This window comes from Wyeomyia smithii, chromosome 2, assembly GCF_029784165.1.
Source record: "Wyeomyia smithii strain HCP4-BCI-WySm-NY-G18 chromosome 2, ASM2978416v1, whole genome shotgun sequence".
Taxonomy (NCBI): Eukaryota; Metazoa; Arthropoda; class Insecta; order Diptera; family Culicidae; genus Wyeomyia; species Wyeomyia smithii.
Window position 1 is genome coordinate 46,899,115 of NC_073695.1, and position 16,958 is coordinate 46,916,072.

The 16,958-nt window shown below is 39.4% G+C and overlaps 1 protein-coding gene across 3 annotated transcripts in view; it reads right to left on the reverse strand.

Annotated features, from left to right (window-relative positions):
* Window positions 1–1,310: 1,310 nt before the first annotated feature.
* Window positions 1,311–16,958, reverse strand: part of LOC129721346 (protein FAM133A) — a 163,430-nt gene continuing 147,782 nt past the window's right edge. For all 3 annotated transcript variants that reach the window (XM_055673801.1, XM_055673803.1, XM_055673802.1), the window contains exon 6: window positions 1,311–3,446. In XM_055673801.1, the coding sequence (XP_055529776.1) occupies window positions 3,424–3,446 (23 nt within the window). In that variant the 3' untranslated portion in view covers window positions 1,311–3,423. The remainder of the gene's footprint in view (window positions 3,447–16,958) is intronic.

Below are 16,958 nucleotides of genomic sequence, written 5' to 3' on the forward strand. Positions count from 1 at the left end.
AATAACACCAACAAAGAGATCCAGAGACGCAACCAGGCCGGAAATCGTGCCTACTTTTCACTTCGGAAGACACTTCGATCGAATCGAGTGCGACGACGCACGAAGTTGACGCTGTACAAAACACAGATAAGACCGGTAGTCCTCTACGGGATCGAGACAACGCTCCTCGCGGAGGACCTCAACGCTCTTGGAGTTTTCGAACGGAAGGTGCTGCGGACTATCTACGGTGGAGTACAGACGGATGACGGAGAATGGAGAGAATCCCATTGCACACCTGGTGAAAGTCAATAGGTTGCGGTGGGCTGGTCACGTCGTAAGGATGCCGGACGACAGCCCTGTGAAATCACTTCTCTTCAGCAACCCAACCGGCACCAGAAATAGAGGGGCGCAGCGTGCACGATGGCTCGACCAGATCGAAGGAGACTTGCGGGTGATGAGACGCCTGGGGAACTGGCGAAACACAGCCCAAAACCGAGCAACATGGCGACAAATTCTTCATACAGCACGAGCCACCACGGCTCTCGTCTGATTAGTAAGGTAAGGTATCGTACTCAATTAGGTCTGTATAGAAGCTTGCGTTTTCGCGTATTGAAGAAAATTGACTGTATTAGAGTAAAAGGTATTCATCAATTATAAAGAGAATATTTTTTCTTCTGAAATAGAGTGCCGCAAATAAATAATCAAAATACAGACCCCGTTCGATTTTGCCAAACACGACACGGCAGAATTTTGTTGTTGCCAAGATTGAACCATGCAAAAAGTGAAAGGAAATAGATATTTCCACCAATGAAGTAGTTTTAGTTCCAAGTCGTTTGAGGTGTCGCTTGATGAATTGAGGCTGACGACCTAGATACTAGATATTACTACCCGAGTAATTAGAGGCTTAGTACTGCTTAGATCATGCTCATTATATTACCGGAACATGTTCCGGTCATATTCCAGGAACCATTTTACCGATTCCGGTCATCCACTTCGGCAACATAAAGAACCAAAATACCCTTCTTTTGGAGGATGTTGAGCTTAAATTGGTTGAAATAATCAAGAAAATTAAGAAATGGGATTAGACATAATCGCTCGTTTTTGACACATGCGTGCCAAAATCGAACCGTGCCAAAAGTAAAACGAGCTCAAATCAAACAGAGCCTCAAAGGGAAATATAAAACTATTGTAGTCCTACGTCAACTATGCGGTCGTGTCTTGGATACCACCCTTCTACTATTTTCATTCCAATGTTTATTAGATCAACAGAAGCACAAAGGATTCAGCACGATCGTAGGGGCCTTGTCATCGTAAAGCAATTATCAGAACACTATTTTTTACAACATATCACAAAAGAATATGTTTTATCAAGAAATTTGATATTTTAAATCTACAGTTATTGTATATGTTTTTTTTTTTTAATAATGAGCTGAATGAAAATCAATTTCTGGAACAATTACTCTCGATGTTTCCAACGGTCGAAATGTTGAATGCGTATAATTACAGAGAACAGACAAGCAAATTAGAGCAAATGTTCTCGACATGATAATCGACGGTGACCTACCAACATTACCGGTACTGTTCACTATCTATTGAATGCGAGCGATCCTGCGGTCATTGTTTTTTTTCAGAGGAATAGTTGAGAGAAAAGAAGTTTGTTGAGATAACGTTTGAAAGCTTTTCCGCTTCGTTTTGTAGTGTCAAAAAGGCATTTAAGTTATATAAATTAGGTGACGAGAACACAGCAGATAGCATACTTTTTTTTCTTCAACGGAGCTGTCTAATCCTTGCTTCAACGTGTAATTTTCCGCTTCTATTGCTCAGAAAGAGACATGTCTTTGAACAGCAAATTGTAATACTTAGAATATTTGTATATGTTTTGTGTGTGTGTGTTGTTCGCTGCTTCGTCCTATAAATATTTTATCTAGTCGAGTTTTTAATTTTTCACCTCCCGCTCCCTATTTTTGTTCTTCGGTAGGCTCCGCTCAAGCACTGCTTGTCTGAGAAGTATTCTGGCATCTCTGTTCAGCTAAGCGTTAGCGGTTCTGTATATCTGTTTTTTATTTTTTGTTGTTGTCCGTTTCTGAACATTCCTTTATTGGTTAACCTGTTTATCTAAACACGTAATCGAAGAATTATTTTCTTTTTGTTACCCATCTAGTCTTCCCAAACACAGATGTACACTTCAACTTCTAGTTCGTATTTTGTAAAACTGTTATTTCGGTAACATTTTTGTTTTCCAGTAGAATGGCGAAATGATTCAATTTTAACGCTGAACATCGAACATACAAGAGCTATTTTTTCTGTTGACGGGAGGGGAAACAACTGTAATTTTTTTCATTGGTTGGTTGTTGGATATCTGATTGTAACATTTTGGATCTATGCTGAATAAATTTTGACCTATTTTAGGGAAAGTGTCGAGGTTCAACCTAGAGTATGTCTAGCGTAAACGCCTACAAATTAAGTTGGAAAAAAATATTTGACAGCTCTGTGATAGGTATTTAAGGTGTTTTGAATAGTGCGGGTATACACATTACTATTAGTAAAATTTTACAATTTCTCTATAACTTGGCTTAGCTTCGTCTACTCTAATTAGGTTATGGAATCAATGTAAGAAATGGCTCTCTCTCTGCTCTTTTGCCGTTAGTTACAGTTGTTGGCTAGGCTTCAGCAGAAAAATTCCTGTTTTTATTCTCTATTTAAACTTTGATTACCGCGTGTGTCAAATTGATTCTCCTCGAATAAGCACTCGGGGATTTGTTTTTATGTTGATTTCATTACTTTCTTTGAGAGGGTTTCATGAATTCTTCTGCAAACGCGCTCATTTCCATTTTATCGTGTGTGTTTGTGTTATACAAAGGTTAGCCTTGCTGTGTAATAGCAATAATTAATTTTATTCAACACGTAAGTTACTTGCGACTGTCCTCTCAATTGTGTGTGTGTGTTTTAATTACTCATCCTCTATTTAACTTAAGAAACTTGTTTAAGTTTACTTACTTTACAAATATCAATTTTAAAACGAATTTATGAATGGTGCTCCCGTCTGTATTTCACCTCGCGTGTATGAGTTTGCATATTTGATTTCGTGTGTATTTCTTTGTGTGAATGTTGTTTGCGATCTGAGCATGTCGAACTGTCTTGTACAGGGTTATCTGAGTCTTCGCTGTCCAGGTGCTGGTTTTGCGATTCGTAATTACGGTCAACAATCAAGCACTTTAACAATAGTTTAGCGTCGAGCCCTCTCTCCTGTTGCTGTTAAAATCGCCTCCTGAAGCTTCAGATGATTTTGGAAGATGTTCGTTTTGGCAATTCGCGGTTCCGAATGTCGACAACATTCGGTATATGATTTGCGCGCAGTTGTACGATGATCATGTGTCCGTGTTTTTTTTTTTTTTTTGTTTGAAGATGAAAATGATTTATTGAAAGAAACGTCCATGCTCCTCCTTACTGACGGTTTTTACGAAGGCCTTAGTGGAAAAAAATGCAGAAAAAAAGTATTAGATTTTGTTTAACAATGTAACTTTGTTAGTAGGTGCTGTAAAACGTATGCACTGGTGAAGTTAATCGTGAAAATCAAATCATCCCTGTAGTGCAGCTCGAACTCTTACCATGGATTTGTTGTCAAAATATTATAACTCTGTTGAGGTTCTAGAAATTTTGCTTTGCGGTCTGTTTTACAATCTAATTAATAAGAGTACATCGATTTGTGTCCAGCTTTACAGATTTTTTGATGGAGGTGCATGGTGGCAAACAAAAGAGGAGCACGGTCTCCGTCCGTTCATTCCGATTGTTACCCATCAGAAGTAAACCAAGTGAACATTATTCGATGCGCGGAGTGAAAAAAATTCCACAGCTTGTGCTTTTGAATACCATTAAATTAAAAGTTATATAAACGCCGTGTAAACACTTGTGCACGCATTCGGAAACAAAACAAAACAAAAAAACACATACAGTGCTTGTGACAGCTGCTATTAGTATTCGGCTTCCGGCGGCAAACGTTACCTACTACACCAGCTACCAGCCCATCTACCGTTGCGTTCCCGTGCCATTCTTAGACTTATTGTAAAGTTTAACGAATTTTCGTCTCCATTTACGCGCTGCAAGCAAAAGTTTCGTTCAATGTCTACACAAAAAAAAAAAATGTGCCGCACATTTACAATGACTCGATTGATGGTACATGAGAAAATTAATTGAGGGGAAAGTACTGCTGTGGGATAGTAATTTCTAGTTTTGCACTTGAACATAGCCGCGAAAACCAAATGTATACTGCCAACTTGAGATTTTTTGGTTCCTTTTGGGGCCCCAAACAACCCTAAACCTACCGGAAGTCGATTAGTTTTGTCTCCGCTTGGCGCATTGCATTTCAAATTTGTATGAAAATTTATATGGGAAAACCTATTTTTTTGCATTTACCTTTCTAGAGAGCTCAACAATGATCTAATAATGCACTACACAAGGGCGGACGAAAGCTGATTTGAGCTGCAGGCGAAGACTGATTTTGCCGCCCCCTCTCAAGTTTTTTTTTTTACATGAAACGCATTTTCTGTAGACTCGAAAATTTGATTAGACAGCATGTGTTGTGTTAACAATTCAAAAATTAACATTTCATGCTTTCAATGTTGCAATTTTTTTTATCGTTTCCGACATATCAATTTCTTGAAGCACCTGTCTTTCTATCGATATTATCACCAAGCCACACAAACGTTCTTGCGACATGGTCGATCGTAGTTACGTCTTTATAAGTTCTAATTTTGAGAAACTTCTCTCGCCACTTGTTACTTACTTACTTTACTTTACTTTTAAGGCGACAGACCGATTATCAATCCAGCGCCGAATCCAGAATACGTCGCCATGTCACTCGGTCTTGGGCTGCTATCCTCCAATCGCCCCTAACACCTATTTCTCGTGCATCCTCGTCGACAGCACACATCTAACGAGTGCGGGGTCTACCCCGAAGTCGACGACCTCTATCGGGATTCCTGCTAAATATAGCCTTCGCTTGACGCTCATCCGGCATTCTCGCTACATGCCCAGCCCACTAAAGCCTGCCGTGTTTTATCCGCTTGACTATATCCGCCGATTTGTATGCCTGGTACACTTCATGGTTCATGCGTCTGCGCCAACACCATTTTCTAGTTTGCCGCCAAGGATTGAACGCAAAATCCTACGCTCAAAAACACCAAGAGCTCGCCGATCAGCCTCTTTCAGCGTCCACGATTCATGACCGTAGAGAGCCACCGGAAGAATCAGTGTTTTATAGAGTGCAAGTTTTGTACGGATTTGCAAACTGCGGGACCTTAGCTGGTTACGTCATCCGTAAAAGGCCCTGTTTGCGGCTGCTATCCGCCTTTTTATCTCACGGCTAACCTCGTTGTCACATGTCACTAATGTTCCCAGGTAAATAAATTTGTCGACTACTTCAAATGTTTCCCCATCTAGCACCACCGCAGCACCAACCTCCGACGGACTACCACGCACTCTGCCAGCCACCATGTATTTCGTTTAGGCAGAGTTTATGACAAGCCCTAATCTCGCAGCTTCTCGCCTGAGAGGTCCGAAGGCCTCTTCCACTGCTCTACGATTAATACCAATAATGTCGATATCATCCGCAAAACCTAGAAGCATGTGCGATTTCGTAATGATGGTGCCGCTTCTCTGCACACCAGCCCTCCTTATAGCACCTTCCAATGCGATGTTGAACAATAAGTTCGACAGCCCATCACCCTGCTTCAAACCATCTAACGTCACGAAAGGGTCAGATATCTCACCGGTTATCCTGACGCTTGATGTAGAACCTTCGAGGGTGGCACGTATCAGTCTAATCAGCTTTGTTGGGAAGCCATGTTCGAGTATGATCCGCCATAACTCATTTCTCTTAACTGAATCGTACGCTGCCCTGAAGTCTATGAACAGATGGTGCGTCTGCAAGTTGAATTCTCGAAATTTTATCGAGAATTTGTCACAAGGTAAACATTTGGTCCATTGTGGAGCGTCCCCCTCGGAAACCGCATTGGTACTCGCCAACAAAGGTCTCCTGCAACGGCCTCAGTCTGTGGAACAGGATGCGGGAGAGAATTTTGTACACGGTATTGAGAAGAGTTATGCCCCGATAATTGCTACAGTCCAGGCGATGACCTTTTTTGTAGATCGGGCATATGAGACCCTCCAACCAGTCCGAGGGCAATTCTTCATCAGACCACACTTTCAGCATGATCCGATGGATGGCACGATACAGCTGTTCGCTCCCAACTTTGAAGAGTTCGGCGGGAATGCCGTCCTTCCCAGCTGCCTTGCAGTTTCTCAGCTCTTTCACTGCTTTCTTCACCTCGTCCATGGAAGGTGGATCCACAGCTTGACCATCATCCTCAATAGTCATCCTGCTCCTTTCGACTCCACTGTTTCCCTCACCGTTCAACAGCACACTGAAGTGTTCCTTCCAACGCCTGGCCACCTCTGTTTTATCGGTTATCAGGTTCCCCTCCCTATCGTTGCACATGACAGGAGCTGACACGTTTCGATTCCTAATTCCGTTGACCTTCTTGTAGAAGCTCCTCGCATCGTGCCTGGAGAAGCAACCTTCCGCCTCCGCAAGAAGACGCTCCCAATGCTGTCGTTTCTTCCGGCGATGGAGTCTCTTTTCACCGGCTCTAGCATCTCGATATCTACCCACGCTCTGAAGAGTCACAGCCGTGGCCAACATGTGACCCCTGGCGCGGTTCTTCTCCTCCGTTACTCGCTGGCACTCAGCGTCAAACCACTCATTGGACGCAGCTGCCGCAGTTGTACCCAACACTTCTCTCGCTGTAGTGCTGATCGAACTGTGGATGTGTCTCCTGCGCTTTCATTGTATGTCTTTTCCAGGAGCTCAAAGAACACCACTTGTTACACTAATGGGTAAAGTGAGTTAAATTCTCAAAGATACAAAAACATTTGAAAAAGTATCAATCAGTTGATTTTTTGTGATGTAGTTTAACGCATTCATTGGAGTCGTCTCAGCTGGCAACATAGGTGATAAAATAGCAAGTTCTTGGAGCATTTCATGTCCATCGATGTCACACTCTTTCTTGTGTGTGAGGATTTTCTGTAAATGTAGACAACTTTTCTCTAACTGATCTGTACTACAACCCATTAAACTGTGAATATCATACAAGAAGCTGAAATTGTCACTGTGATTTTTCATTAACTGGAATCGATCATTGAATGATGCAATAGCTACATCCAATACAGAATAGAAGAAATTCACTTTGAAAGAGAGTTTTTTCGATGTAATTGGTTCATCTGACTGTTCGTATGCAAACTATTTCTTTATCATTCTCGGCCGAATTCGTGTTTCTGTTTGAAACTCCGGATTTACTTCTAAAATGTCGGCACGTTCTTTAGCATCAGTAATGACGCTATTCAAACCTTCATTTCTCATATTTTTCAAAAAATTTTAAACGCTGCCTCTCAAGTCTATAGTGTTTTCGAGACTGCTATTTATTTTTTGAAGGTATTTACTCACTAAATTGATTTTGAACAAAATTGAATGCCAAGCTACTAAACTGCGTAAGAATTTGATTTTTTTAAATTTTTTTTTGCTAGGCTTTTTGCAGTATTTCTTGCAAACGCATCTTGCTTCAGATCCTCGATTGCTTCATATAGGGCATAATAAATTTCTCCTATATTAAACCTCAAAGGAGTGACAGCATCAATTCGACTTTCCCAACGCGTTCCACTCAGAGGCTTTACCGTAAGAGAAGTAATGTGTTTTTTGAACGATGAGTTGAAGCAGAAAAGAAGTTGAAAATTTTTTGCACGACACTGAAAAAGTCTACTGCATCAAAACATGACTTGGCAACATCGCTAACAACAGGACTGAGAAAAAAAATTTCCTCGTCGCTTAAAAAATAAGCACACGCATTAGCCGTCTGTTTGCTGCCCCTCGATGATTGACGAGCAGGCGACCGCCTGCTTCGCCTACGCGGTAATCCGCCCCTGGCACTACATAATGTAAAAGTATAGTATTTTAGATACCTAACAACTCTGCAGAAGGCATTGAAGCGCTAGTATGTCCCTAAGAAGAGCTTTAGCTGTTCAAAGTTGAGTATGTCGATTTAAATGCAGAATTGTTTTCTGCCAACATTATCAATGTACCGGCACCAGCAGGATTCCCATCAGAAATAACCGGTCGTAACGAGTTTATACACTCAGCTGGATCAAACAAACTAATTCAGGTCAATATTCTAGGCGTAGGTAGAATCTACAACGTGTTTCAGAGGTTACTTCTGATGGAAATCCGACTAACACCGGTACACTGGCAGTGCTGGCAGAAAAAATGATTTGCAACATAAGTTTCGACATACTCAACTTTGAACAGCTCCAGTATTTTTTTGGGACACCATAGCTCTTTGATGTCTTCGGCCAAGTTGTTAGGCATCAAAAAACCTACCATTTGAAGTCATGAAACCTACAGTTTGAGCCATTTTGAGCTCTTTAGAATGGAGAATGCAAAAACGTTGGTTTTTCCATACAAATCTCCATATAAATTTGAAATGCAATGCGCCAAGCGGAGACTAAACCAATCGACTTCCGATAGATTTGGGATTGTTTGGGGCTCCAAATAGAACAACAAAAACTTGGTTCTGGCTTTCTGCTATTAAGTTTCGTTTTTTCCATATAACGATTCTCCACCCTAATGCATATCAATATAGTGCAGTTTTTGGGCATAGAGAAGACGATTTTTTCGTCGTTTATTTGCAGATACTACTGGGCTTTTCAATTTTTTGAATTGGGTTGTTAAGCTATTCACGGATTTCCGATTTTTATATATCATCTGAAAGAGTGTAATATTCTGAGCAAAACGTGATTTTTTAAAACTTTATATCATTATTCTTCGATTTTTAAATGAAGAATGAAAATTCGCTCTAAATCGATACAATGACAGTTGGTATATGGGCGAACTGTCATTGTAGCGATTTTGAGCAGATTTCGAGCGGTTTTAAATCGTGATTTAAAAAGCGAAGGACAACGATAGAAAAAATTTTTAAATCACGTTTTACTTAGAAAATGCAGATCTCTCAGATGATATAAAAAACTGATATAGCTAAACAACCCAATTCGATGTTAGAATGCTTTCTAGTAGGGATGTTACGGATAACGGCATCCGCAACCGCAAATACGAAACATCCGCACCAAAATTGACATCCACATTCGCATCCGCACCCGCATCATACCATGTGGATATTAAAATAAAATTGCTCCATAAAATTTTGAAGAAAAATTTTTCTTTGTGTATTTACTGCTCGCTTAAATAACTTTTGCACTGGGGAGGGTCATGGTCAAGTGAAATAAGCAAAACAAAACACAAAGGATGCTACGGATATCTGCATCCTGTCTAAAAAATCACATCCGTAACAACCCTGCTTAGCTTGTATCATTGTGGGTGAGGCAATTAAACAAACGTCAAAACTGGTTTTTATACTGTTTCTGAAATGATTGTATACTTTTTTGAAGTCCAAAGTTTAGTAAACCGGGCAATGTATGCAATTTGACGAGAATGCGAAAAATTAACGAGAACAGGTGTGACTTAGACATGGAAAAAAATTTTCTGCATCCAGACGGAACTCGAACCCACAATCTTCGATGTTTTCGGCAAAGTGTTTCAGCCAATCAAACTGTTGAAAAAGTATTTTTCCCTAAGACCAAGACTATTGTGTCTCCTTCCTAGCACACCTCGGAAAACCACACCCACTGCCTCGCATTCTCGTAATCTTACATCCATTGCCCGCTTTACTAAATTTAACATGCAGTCAGAAGACAAAAAAAAAGAAATTAGTTCGTAAAGTTAGATCCACTTAATATTCCGTCGCAGCTCTTTATTTACTGTGGCGCCTCTAGTGGCGTTTACAAAAACCAGTGACAGCGCAGTAATGAGAAAGGTTTGTTTAGATAGTGGCACAGAACAGATATGCAACTTCGAACAAAACTCTGCAGCAAATCGGTGCCCAAGCTTTCGCATTCATTTTTTGCTGTTCCATCCTACATTGATTTTACAGTGCATTCGAACAGTTCGCTCCAATAGTTTGAACATGCACCAAAAAACTATTTTTTTGCTTTAATAACCAGGCAAAAAGGTGATCTTGAATAGTTGAATCTATCAAAATCAAGTTCACAGGACCAACCGCACTTCACACAGGACCGCATTCAAGAGATCTTTGGAGTGGAAATTCAGTAACAATTCACAATCAACGTCAATAGAACAAATCAAACTAAAAATCTTTCAACCATTCAAACATTGTCTAACAAATTTTCTTGGATCGTACACCTCACGACTGTTGAAACTATTTTAACCTGTTAGTTGATTTACTTGAATATTTTCGTTGGACTTGGAAACCGAATTTCTCGATCAACGACAGTATTTTTTTCTCGTACCGTTTTTTATACCTAAAATTGCTAGAAATGCATATCAGACGCGCTGTACCAGCACTGCTTACGACATTAGGTACAATGTAAAAAAATAATTGTCGTTAGTCAAGATATTCAGTTTTCAACTTGGGCAACAATGAAATTCATTAATAATATATCTACATAAAAACCGTTGCACGTATGCGGGTGGCACTGTACGTTTATCATTAAAAGGCACCCTCGCTATACCAACCAGGGTTGATATTTGTTGACACTCTTGAGTGAAAGTGAAAAAAAGCATCCATAAACGTTATTTTTTTACAATCCTTTCAGAGTTCTCCCTTCCCGCTTTTTGCATGAAAGTGAACTGTCAAAACACCTCATTATATTTCATGCGATGGAAGCACGACAACAAAATCAGTTTATCAGTTAACGAAGATTGTCGAGGCATCGGTCAGTGTCAGTGAAAAAGTGTTTCGGTGAGGTTCATTTTGGTTGAGTGGACTGTTTTTTTTCTTTTTCGCTTTGAAGTGAAGATCATTTGGTTGGATTTGTCGTCAAATTTTATTCCCTAACCGTGAACGATGCGCGCGATCTATTTCATCTGAGTATAACAGCACGTTACTAGGATGAAAATCTAGTGTATCTGAAAGAGTGCTGCGATCATTGGAAGTGGAAACTGAAAATGATTGGCTGTAATTTTCGAAGAATTTTGCTGGGGAAAATGACTTTTATCAGCACTGATACCAGCACCGGGGAGAACAAAGGATTCTCTCGACGAAAAAGCGGCGAGAGCTCATACGGTCCTTTTATTGAATGAATGGAATATAATGTCGTTTTCGTTTTCGCGGTGTACTACACTTTTTCCGTGCTATACTTTGCAGCTTCAAATAAAACATTTTCAGTGTCATTGCATTGGTATGCGTAATAATGGGATAGCTGTCAATTCGTTTTGTTTTGGTCGTAATCGCATTCGCCATTTTGTCTCGTTTCCATTTAATATGTCCATCTCGCAAATGTGCTGAGAAAAAATTTACCTGACACTTTACCACGTGGAACGAAAACCAAAACAAACCAGTTTAGTTACATACGTGTGAATGTGTTGGTAACTTCCTACAGCACACTCTGCTTTTTTCGGGTGTCATCAGTGACTGAAAAAGTGTAGGGAGAGACAGAAAAAGGGTAACACGAAAAATCAAATAAAACATTTTCGGTGTCAAAAGTGTCATTTGAGTGTCATTTGAGTGTAGTACACCGCGAAATCGAAAACGACATAAGCGTGATGAAATTTCGAGTGTAAAATGCATTCTCTCCACCGCTAGATGTCGATACTTAAAATAAAGAGATTTTGTCTCGTTTTTGGTTCTTCAGTTGAACAGATGTGATAGTGGTGAAAGTTTCATCAAATTCGAGTTAGTGGATCAAAAGTTTCCGAGGATGGAACGTGAAAGGTGTGAGAAAATTTTGCACACTCTCGTTGAAAATCCGACGTGGTCAGATGTAAAAATTGCGAAATGCTTCAAATTCCCCAAATCAACCGTAAACACTGTAGAGGGATTAGGGGCATAATGAGCACACGGGGCGAAATGGGCACCCCCTGCGAAACTACGCATTTTTTAATACAATGTGGTATGTGGAACTCTTCCGTAGTTACTAGAGTATCTCTTTATGTAGAACAAAAGTGAAAATAAGGAAATAATTTGAAAAATCAACTTGGTTCCCGGATGTTGGAAAAATTATTGTTATTGCGCACTACAAAATAAGCTTCTACGGTCGTTTAAATGGCTCAATCAAGTATGTAGACACATCAATATTTCACCATCATTGAAGTTTTGATTTTAAGCTATAATTAGTGTTGAAATCTCATGTTAACTTTAACTAATTCGATAGGGGCGAAATGGTCACCTTTAGGTGGGGTGAAATGAGCACACCTTGTCACATAAATTTACGTGAAATTCATCTCAGTAGACTTGTGAGTTTGTCTGTTTCCATAGTCAGTGTTTGTTTACAGTGATGGTGCGAACATATTTGAAAATCTTTGAGACCGAATCGGTCAGAAAAAGGGACTGCAGGGAGATCTGGCTACCATAAGGCGCGACGGGACATTAACGAAACGTGTTTGCTGATAAGTTCGCTCGAAAGCTGATGGTGTGGAAGGGGATCTGCAGCTGTGGATTGATATCATCGAAAAAGCCAACAACCCACCAAATTGCCTAGATTTTCGTCCAATCGAAAAATATTGGGCGATAATCAAGAGCAAGTTGAAGGAAAGTGGCAGAACGATAAAAAACCATCTGATTTACAAAGATGGTGGAAGAAAAAAGCGGTTCGAATTGACAGTTCCACTGTGCAGAAGATGATGAGCGGTATGCAACGAAAAGTGCGTGAATTCATCCGAAACTAAGACGAATATTTTTTTTTTGTATTTGTTTTTTAAAGGCCAACCAATTGGCCAATTGCAGCAAACAAAACAATATCTCAAGATTTTTTCTACGTGTTTTTGGACGAAGATATGTCCCGTTTTGTGCGACCAAATATGAAATTGTTAATAACTGGAAACTAGCAATCAATGCTCACACACTATTGATTCGGGGTGCAAATTAAATGTATGGGAAAAACCCAACCGTCGAAAAAAGCGGTAGTGTACAAAATAAGTAGTGGTTTGCTTAGTCTCTGCCAATCGTCATGTCAAACAAACGTCAGACAAACAAACGTGCCACTCGATGACGATTTCATCTACCAGAAAAATAACGATTATTTTGAAATTTTGCTTTGAAATAATGCCGCTAGTGTCGCTATAAGCAAGCGTGTACATTTATTATCAGACAAAATCATCAGTAATGCGGCAAGTTTTAGTTTAAGCAAGCGTGCACACCCATTAGCAAAGACAAAAACCGTTTAACAAAAATGAGTTAGTACGCAATAAGCTCACATGGTGGCGTATGGGTGTAACGTTTAGAATAAGGACGAAGATTTTTCAGGATTTTCCTTCGAAGAGGCACGTCTGTTTGTCTGTGGTTAAACCTTTTCCGCTTATGATGACTCTAGAGTATCATGAACTTTTGACTACTTCTACAAAATGTTGCTTTTATATTACACTTTCATCTTGGCATTAAATGTTTGAATTATTGTCAAAACATATGTAAAAGATAGTCAGGATATTACGATGGAAAAAAAGTGTTTTTGAAAATTGTTTTTGAACAACATTCATCAATAGATTTCATAATCAGAATAAATTTTACGTATATCTATCCTTTACAAAGTGTAGCAATCCACTACATTTACAGGAATGGTTTAAAAGCTATAATCATCTAAGGGCAACTTGTTTGAATTTTAAAGCAATTTTTTATCGAAACTGCATTGTTTTTTTTTCTATTTTTAACAATATTTAAATGAATCAAAGGTGCTCTGGAGCATCATTTCAAATTCCACTTTTACTTCAAAACAGTAATTTGACCAGTCTACAAAGTATTAACTCGTTGAGTATTTTTAAATCATGAAAATCCCGTGAGCGGGAAAGAGTAAGGTACACTTTCGAACCAGTTAAGGTTTAACTTTTTAGACCCATCATGATAAATCTTAAAAAAAAAGTAGTGTGCACATGAATTTTCCGAAATCGAAAATTTTTCAAAGCCAAAAGGTACACCATTTCAGAAACTATCAGTGGTGGATTTCGTTTGGCGATTTGACAACCTATAAGGAGCGTCAAACTTAGCTTCGGCCCTCACAAGTTCCTATATCACACCTGTACTAGTCATATGATTGTAGTAGACTACATTTGATTGCAATAGCTGAAACATGGACACAACAGGCTCGTGCTGCCTAGGCAATGTTGTCATCCGGCAATAGCTGAGTGAGAAGGCGTGACGCGATCATTGGCGCGTAAACCATACTTCTGCGATTGACGAGAAACTTTCCCAACCCGAGCGTCTCTTCACTAAAATGGTGCGGCTCCAAACAGCGTCTGATCTCCATGTTAGGAGCGGATGATGGACATCCTGGTGTCGGCGTGGGACTCTAAACAGAGCTGACACGGTGGTCCTCCGGCGAGACAAGGGGTTAGGAAAGGCCCAACGAGCCGCCCGGAAAACAGTGCATTTAGAGTATCTGGGCACCCTCGAGCCCTTAGAAACTCGAAGGTGTTTAAGGCAAGGTGATGGTCTCTCGTGCCTACTGTTGAATATTTCATAATATGAATTCCGAACAAGTCTCAACAAGTCTTCATACAAAAAAAAAAAAAATACACACCTCAATCTAAATTACACTCAAAAATGATCTCAAGCAACTTATTTTGATTATAACAAGTAGAAAAAACATCAGAAGTGTTGAAAAAATGATGAAAATATTTTTGTCCGCTTGCTTGTATGAAAAATTTCCCATAGTGCATCGATGGTCTACAGGAACGAGATGGAGACACTACCGAGCGACACAAGAGTAGTGAATTACTCTGAGAATACATGGAAGTACATTGTATGTAGTGCGCACTGCTGAAATAATACAACAGAGAAAACTTGAGTTTTTTTGTAGAAGAATGGGATGCGGAGTGGCGTCTTGCATTTTTTTTGACGTAGGACTACGTCTTTGTTTTCTATACTAGATTACACTTTGTGAAATTGAAAATGAAACTGGCAAATGTTGCGTCAGATTTCAAACGATTATAGCAAGCGAACGACTTAATGCATCTTAGTCATTTATATGTCGGTGGATACATAAAATGTGTAACAATTTTTTGATATATTGTTCAATATTGTTGCTTTACTGCTTAATGGTGGAAAAAGGTGAAAAGTTTCAAGATCAAGCTTTCCCATACATTTCCCTCGTTATTGGCTTGCTTCCCGAGCACAGATAACAATAACATGGACGAAATAAATTCCACTGCCTACATATTTTGACTCAACAAAGTGTTTTGTTCCGTTTGTATTTCTCTAAGCTGCGTGGCCACGCCCTAATGGCAAAAATCTACGCTGAGCTCGACAAAAGACTGCGTGTGGAAAATTCAGCTTCAGTCTAGTTTGTCACACAATAGCGAGTGGAGTATAGCTGTTAGAGGTACGCGACATTGAGAAACGAGAGCTTCATACGAGTCAACTTCCAGGCTCGCGGAGCATGTTACCTTTATTTTGCATACGGAAGCAACAGTTACCATCGTACGTTGCAGGATATTTTGCTGGCACAGCAACCGGAGGGCACAGCGGAGAGCAAATTTTATGCGCGGCCAACAAAATATTCAATACTACCGGTAGTGGTGCGATCATCTGCGTTCTATTGCACACATTTCGAGCTGAAGATTATGGAATCGGTTCTTTTTAGAACTCTAAATTCTTGCAGATAAGAGTTATGAGAATTTTCACAACTACTACTAGTGTGAAATGTTCATTTATTTCTCAATAATCATCTTTACAATAACGACCAGGGCGCACCAAAGATAAACGGTAGTGTTGCCTCTGAATAGTTTATCACAGCAAGATATAACCCTCATTACAAGAGTTTTCACTGCTAAATTAAGTGATTTTTCGGTTTAATTGTTTATTTGTGCCCACTCGAACACCGTTATCAGTCAAATATTAGTAACGAAAATTAGTTAACCTAAGAACCAGAGTGATTCTCGCATCGGGAAAGTAAAAACTTTCTTTTGGTGCTTATGAAAATCACTCAGTAGTAACGAAGGTGTTTTAGTTTGTTCTTTTTTCTCTAAGCTGTGTGGCCACGCCCTGATGGCAAAAATCTACGCTGAACTCGATACAAAAGACTGCGTGTAGAAAATTCAGCTTCAGTCCAGTTTGCCACACAGCAGCACAACAGCAGACATTTCGAGAAGGTTTGTACTAATAAACAGTGCTGCATTAAATTTTAAACACTTAGCTATGATGTACCTAACTTCTTGCACTAAAAAAATCAACGAAAAATGAATTTTCTCCTTGATGTTAAAAGTTTAGCATGCAAGTGCTATTTATATAAACACGTTTTAATATACAAATATGAACTTAACGAGAATTCAGAACTCGGCTTTAATTTAAATTCCGAACACATCAACGCTAATCTCTAAGGGATAGATAGGTAAACCGTCTCAAGACTTTCTGTCACTTTTCTCAACGCCTGTTGATTTCCTGTAACTGGTCCTACAGTTATGAGCCATACATCACTGGGTAAAGGACATTCCAAATAAAGAAATGGTAAATAATAATCATACTTTTACCACAGACATTTCGGTCAATCTAATTGATGAACCCCTCGTTTCCGAAAAATCAATAACTCTTTGGACCCTTCGTTTTTTTTTGGCTCTTGGCTCACTGAAATTCCTCTGACTCTCGTAAGTTTGTGAATCGCCATATTGGACTTTTTCAGAAAAATTGATTAAACTACGGTTTTTCTGAGAAAAAGAAAACCAAAATGGCGCCCAAATTTAATATGACGACCCCGAACTTTGATGTTTAAAAAAGAAGATCATACTTTTCCGTTTTTCAATGATATTTTGGTTAAATTAATTCCATAAAGAAATTGAACAGATAGAGCAATTATGGTGAACTAAGTTTGTGACGAAAACGAAGTAGGTATTAATTTACACTAAACGAGAGGTTAATCTATCAACATTGGCA